This window comes from Nicotiana sylvestris, chromosome 7 (genome assembly GCF_000393655.2).
Source record: "Nicotiana sylvestris chromosome 7, ASM39365v2, whole genome shotgun sequence".
Taxonomy (NCBI): domain Eukaryota; kingdom Viridiplantae; phylum Streptophyta; class Magnoliopsida; order Solanales; family Solanaceae; genus Nicotiana; species Nicotiana sylvestris.
In genome coordinates, this window is record NC_091063.1 from 76,729,907 (window position 1) to 76,736,848 (window position 6,942).

General features: G+C 37.1%; 1 protein-coding gene across 1 annotated transcript; it reads left to right on the forward strand.

The window, feature by feature from the left end:
- Positions 1 to 256: 256 nt before the first annotated feature.
- Positions 257 to 766, forward strand: LOC138873342 (KNR4/SMI1 homolog). The gene has a single exon (XM_070151801.1). It carries the CDS (start codon positions 257 to 259, stop codon positions 764 to 766), a length of 510 nt encoding a protein of 169 aa, XP_070007902.1.
- The last annotated feature ends 6,176 nt before the right edge of the window (positions 767 to 6,942 follow it).

Genomic DNA, 6,942 nt, shown 5'->3' on the forward strand with positions numbered 1-6,942 from the left:
GGGAAATGGGAAAGAAAAAGTTCTGGCTATCTGTGGAGGTATTGAAGAAGGTGGGAACAAGTCAGGGGGAAGTGGTTCTGGGAAGGCGGCTGAAGGTCTTGTGCATCTAAGCAAGAAACAAGATGAACCTTGTTCATCTGCTGAGGAAACACTAACTGATCTTCTGAAGAGGGTTGGGGCCAGTTATGATCCAAAGAAGCGTAAAGCTTCCACATAAAAGGCTCCAACTGCTTCCAAGCCAACAAAGAAAAGCAAAATGTCAACCCCAAAACCTAATGTACCTTCAGTATTTAAGGGAAGAGCCACTAGAAGCAGGGTCAAACAAAGGGAAGCTGAATTAAAGAAAGCTCTGGAAAAAAGTAAGAGGAAAAGGAAGGAGAAGGGAAAAGCAAAGGTTGCGGAAAGTTCTGAGGTTGCAGAAGAAGAAGAAGAGGAGATGGAACTGGTTCATCAAGAAAGGGGAACAACTGTGGAGGTTCCTACACCCAAACCAAAAAGGGTAAAGGCTTCTTCCAAGAAGTCTTCCTCTGAACCTGTATCTGCTGATCCCTCTTTAGCCAAAAGAACCACATCTGCAGTAAAAGGTAAGCAGATAAAAATTACTGAGGAAGAAGAAGAATGGAGTGGAGAAGAAGAAGAAAAGGAATCTGAAAAGGAACAAGATAGGTTTGCCATCTTTGGCAGAAGAAATTTTTTGAAAGGAAGACTGTTGAGAGACCTGGATGAGCCAGGAATGAGAAGACTGGTGGATGTCCTAACTGCATAAGGTTGGAAGGACATGGTCCTTGAAATGGATGGGAGGCTGGCTAGGAAAGAATTGATTGAGTTTATGGCCAATGCCACAGTGAAGAATAGGGTAGTCACCAGTCTGGTGAAAGGAGTAAGGGTGCAGTTTGATGCACTCAAATTGGGTAAGATTCTAGACATACCTAGTGAGGGGTATGATGATTATACAAGGCAAAGGTGGCCATGTCTAGATTCTCTCCCTAATGCTCTTCAAATCACTAGGAATTTTTGTGATGCTACAACTACTGAAGATGTGCCTGAAACCAGGTTTGTGTAGAAAAGTGAGATGAGGCCTGAGCACAAGGTCTTGTTTGAATTTGTTAATAAGTGCATGTTGCCCATACAGGAGAGGAGGCACACTGCCAACTATATGGACTTGGTTCTTATGGAGTTCCTTGTGAGAGAAATGCAGATCAATTGGCCTGCCTTTATTGTCAAATTACTGGGTCATAAATGGCTCCAAGGCTCATGCCTCCCCATATGGGTTCATATTGACTACTGTTCTGGACAGGCTGAATGTGCCTTTGAAGAAATGGGAGATGGCATCAAGCAAGGAACACTTTGGTGTCAAGACTCTTCTGGCTTGTGACTATTCGGTCAATGCCACCCCAGTTGAACCTGGTTCATCTCTGAAGACACCTGTGAACAGCAAGGTTAGGGCTTTGGTTCAAGAGTATGGATCTAAGGATGCTGAAATTGCTAGGCTCCAGGCTCGTGTAGCTGAACTGGAAACTGAAAGAGATGTCCTTAGAACATAGCTAGCAAAAGAAAAGGAGAAGAGTAATGGGATGCTTCAGAATATGCTCAACCTTCTCCAAACCCAGTCCTCTAGTCCATCCAAGCCTTAGGATGTCCAGTTGTTGTCTTCTGAACCAGTCTAGTACCCTCAGTGACCCAGATTAGGGACTTTTTCTGTTTTTTTGCTCATGTTTTAGAAGTTTTTCTTTCTTTTTGTGGTTTGTTGGTAGAAACATATCTGCTCAATGACAACTGCTATTTCTCTTGTTCTATGAAGATTCTGATCTTAATAGTTTGAATATGTTTGTTGATTATTGATGATTTCATCCATATTTTCACTTGCAGTTGCCCAAGTGACCATGAGTAATTACTAAAATCTGGGATTCACAATGTATGCAACTTTTCAATGATGCCAAAAGGGGGAAGAGATATTGTGCTTTACTCTTTATTCTGAATAATGTGATATTTATAACCTAATTAAACCTGGTCCTTGATGATAAGTTAAAATTCTAAGTTAATGTGTTGATGGTCAAGCTGAGTTCCTACAGGTTCTTTGATTAGTAAAAGCACAGATTTTGTCATCATCAAAAAGGGGGAATTTGTTGGCCCAAGTTCAGGTGAAGTTTTGAAGAATGACAAATGAACTCAGTCATGGACCAGGTCCATCATGTGAGGTACAATATTTATCAACCTAGACATGTGAGATACACGTGAAGGAGATAAGTCTCGGTGATCAAGCAGCAATATCTCCTGAACTGATCGAAAAGGTTGCATATTGGATGAGGAGAGAAAGTCTTCTTATGGGAAGAGGACACAATCCGGATAAAGGATACGGTTGGAGTTTGTATTGAACAAGGACTCATCTTCGATGGAAGATCAGCAATTGAGTCTCAATCAAACTCTGATTACTAAATCATTAAATAACAGTGATTGTTCTCTTTTACAGGTGTTGCACATACGCAGAAGTTAAACTAAATTGAGAGCAAACGAGCAAGGCAATTTTTCAAGCAATTTATGTGAGATTTAAGTGTGCACACCTGAAGCTACTTGAACGAGATAGAAGAACTAGTTCCGTTGTGTTTATTATTATTCTAGTTCAATTGTAGTAGGTGGTTTAAAGTTGTACCTTATCAGCTTTCATAGAAGCATTTGTAATAGGTACTTTGAGTGTTCAAGTTATAGGCTAACTTGAAGGTGTCGCAACAGTTGATGTTGTGTGCTACACAGGGATTAGAGTTAATCCTTAGGTTTACAAAGAATTTTTGTAAATGTTGTTTTGGCTCAGTGATTTTAGTGGATGTTTAGGAAAATCCTACTGAGTAATAGGTCGTGATTTTTTCACCTTTTGAGCCAGCTGTTTTCCACGTAAAAATCTCTGTGTTCTTTATTTTCTGTACTTTTAATTCCGCAACAGTAGTAGTTAGAACACCTAGAAGAACCAGGTTCTTCTAGATCGAAAAATTGGGTACCACACAAATCACCTCCTCTTGTGTGGTATTGACGTTTAGAACATCATATATATATATATATATATATATATATATATAAAAGAGTCTTTAAATCAAAGTGAAATTAAGTTCACTTGATGAACGAAATTGATAGAGCACACACGTATATGCAAAACAAAAACAGAGTAAAGGTCACACAATCTCATTGGTTGAGCCCCTATAGGTGATATGTTTTTGTGAATTTAGAAAACTGATTAATATGCATCGATGGTAAATGTATCCTATTTTAAAATCTTTTCAGCAATTTCATCCAAAGCCATTTTTACACATTACTTCCTCTTCAATTTTTTCTTTTGTGCCAAGTGTTTATCTCTCAAGTCACTTCATCCATTTCATTTTTTTTAAGTGGGTGATTAGGAGATTAATTGTGACAAATATGGATGAGTACTCAAAATATCTCTTATTTTTCACTAAAATATTTCTGTTTATGATAAACTCTAGAGCCTACAGGAATTTATCAAGGTCCAAAAATTTAGTTATTCTCATTTTAACCAGCTAACTTATCTAGTGGTTAAACTAATAATAAAGGCCTGACAATCATTGAGATTGTGAATTCCAACCAGCAAATGATACAGATGTAACTTTTCTATGCTTGGCTTGCAAAAGGTATTACAATATTCACTATGATTAGATAAAAACATCATACGGTGTTGGTCCACGTTGTATGTGTAATTAATTATTAAGATATTTATATAATTTAACTGCCTTTAGTTAAAATAGCTTTTTCGCTTCTATAGATTATAGAGTACTATTATATATTATGAGAAGAAAAAGAACTACAGCTACTGCTCCACTCAGTTATGTTTACTCTTGTTTGATGAGATATTGATTGCTCAGTATTTTAAGTTGGCGATAGCCAAAAGCAAAAGTGAAAGTTGGAAATAGAGATGAACATCGTATGAACCAAAAATGATGATGCCTTTAAATTATGGTTGGTGAAGAATATTAATTACAATCACAATCATTAAAGTAAAGAAGCCTACATTAATTTTTGAGCTGATAATTGGGATTGCATATTGCAGAAACACCTTCCCATGTGTATATTTTATTTATACAGAAATGTCTTATTGATTATAAACTCTTATTTTTGTTGTAGCTTGTAAGAAATACAAGACTTACACGGCTTTAACATGCCTTATTTTGGTTTGGCTTGAGATAAGGATGTGACAACCACCGGGCATCTCTCTCATTCTAACTAACAAATATTTTTAAAAAAATATCGTATAAAATTATATGCGCATCCATATATCATGCATTTAGTTTTTTCTTATAAACTATTTTGTTTAGAAACAATTATTTGAGGTATGACGTGAAGTTGTGATACCTACACACTATCAATAGAAGATTAATATCTCAATATGGTAGTTGTAATTCAAATCTGGTCTCTGCATCATAGAGTTCTATTTTTATCTTCTACTCTCCTGCGATTCATACACACAGTTTGTCACACACACACCCTCACTCCAAAAACACAAATGAAAGGAAAAAAAAATTGAGCAGCCCATGAGGATAACATTTGACCGACAATATGGAAGTTAGAAAGAAATTTAAACCTAAAGCAACTTAACCCAACTTAGGGGAGTCCGGCACTAAAGTGTGGTTCATTTGGACTCAAGCGACCATAATAGGTAAAAAAAAATTGGGCATCACAATATATATAGAGCGGTTATTCTCCGCGTTATACCTTAACAGCACGTTTGTCTGTTAAGGCATAGCGCGGTGAATAAACGCGCTTTATTTGAACTTAAAATGGGCGGAAAGGTATAGAGCCCATATATACTGTGCTATAGTATAGCGCGGTATATATGGTTTCTATACCTATATAAATAAATGTGCCCTTCTCCTTCCCCGCTAGACGAACCAGCAACCCTTTTTGATTAAAAAACCGGAGGTCCCCCCCCCCCCAATTTTAATGAAAAAAGTTCGGTTAGAGCCCACTGGTCCCTTAAAAAGTGTAGATTCTCCGTATTGTAGCAAGCTAACATTATATATATTGCTCGTTTCGACTCCAAATCATCAAATCTTCAACTTTCCAAAAAAAATAAAATCAAGGTATTCTGACTTATTTTTTGTTAAAACTCATGTATAAAAATATCTATTAGTTATATTTTACTGTATTCTATGTTATTTCGTGATTGCTTTGCGATTTAATTAATTTATTATTTTTTATCCGAATTATATTATTATTGTGATAAAAAAATTAGTAAAATAGAGAAATTGTTATTCTATGAATAATTAATGTTATTAGTTGTTATAAAAAAATATTAATTAGTTATTTTTTACTGTGGTATTTGTATTTTCGTGATTGTTTTGTGATTAGATGTAACGACCCGACTGGTCGTTTTGAGCAATTATGTCTGGTTCATCAGTTTGAGGTCACGAGAAGCTTTATATTATCTGTATCAACTTGTGTGCATGGTTAAATTCAGTTAACGGATGATTCAGAGTCAAATTGGAAAAAGAAAACTAGTTTTGAAAGTTTAAACGGTGAGAATTTGACCGGAATTGGACTTTTGAGTAAACGGCTCCGGAATGGGTTGTGGGTGATCTCAACAGCTTCGTATGGTAATTTTGGACTTAGGCGCGCGCCCGGATTCAGATTTGGAGGTCCGCAGGGTAATTTGAGGTGTTTCGGCAGAAGTTGGAAAAGTTGAAGTTTGAAAATTTGAGAAGTTTTATCCATAGTTGACTTTTTTGATATCGGGGTAGGAATGCGATTCCGAGAGTTGGAACAGTTTCGTTATGTCATTTTGGGCTTGTCTGCAAAATTTGGCGTCATTCCGGATCGATTTGATAGGTTTAGGCACGAGTTTTCGAAGTTGGAAGATTTGTAAGTTCATAGTTCGCTTCATGGTGTGATTCATCGTTTCGGCATTGTTTGATATAATTTGAGACCTCGAGCGAGTCCGTGTTAGGTTATATGACTTGTTTGTGTGTTTAGACGGGGTCACGGGGGACTCGGGTGTGGTTCGGGTGTGTTTCGGATCATTTTGAGTACTTTGGATGTTGATTATCTGATATCTGTGTTGTTCTTCACGTTCGCGAGGAGCATCTCGCGTTCGCGAAGAAGAATTTGGCTTCTGGAAGTTTGTTCTTCGCGTTCGCGAAGAAGAAAATCTTGGTTGCACAGGTTTGACTTCGGAGGCTCATATCTCACAATCTATAAAGAATTTAAAGATGATCCAAAAATAAAAGTTGTAGCCTTTGTGTCTAGTTTTCAGAAATATAAATTAATTGGCATTTAGATTTGTGTACAAAAAGTTATGGTAGTCACACTATAGGCTGTCCGTGGAGAGTTCGCAAATCTCTGATGCACAGGGTTGACTTTGGAAGCTTATATCTACAATATATGATGACTCAGGAAATGAGCAACCTATAAAACGATAGCCCTTGGTGTCTAGTTTTCAGGACATTAAACCATTTGTCATTTGGAGTTGTGCGCAAAAAGTTATGGCCATTATACTACAGGTTGTCTGGAATGAGTTTGGAAATCGCTGACGAGGAATTTACTGATCAAGAACGCGAGAGAAGGGTCGTGAACGCGAAGAACAACCCTTGGGCAGGCAGAATATATTCCCAAATCGAGGGTTAGATCATTTTATTCATATCTTGACTTGTGGAGCTCAGTTTTGAGCGATTCTTTGGGGGTTTTTCAAGCAAAACGATTGGGTTAGTGTTCTTCACCTAGAATTGATTATATTCCATGATTTTGTCTTCATTTTTATCATTTAATTTGTGATTTGGGTTGAGGAAAATGTTGGTTTTTGAAGAAAAATCCTAAAATGAAAAACCATGATTTGAGGGGCCAAATGGTATTAGAATTTAATAAATTTTGCATGGTTGAACTCGTATTGGAATAGGTATTCGGTTTTTGTAAAATTTGTCGAGTTCCGAGGCGCGGCCCCGGGGG

Coding starts and splice junctions, on each gene's coding strand:
- LOC138873342 (XM_070151801.1), top strand. CDS start 257: ATGTCAACCCCAAAACCTAATGTACCTTCAGTATTTAAGGGAAGAGCC.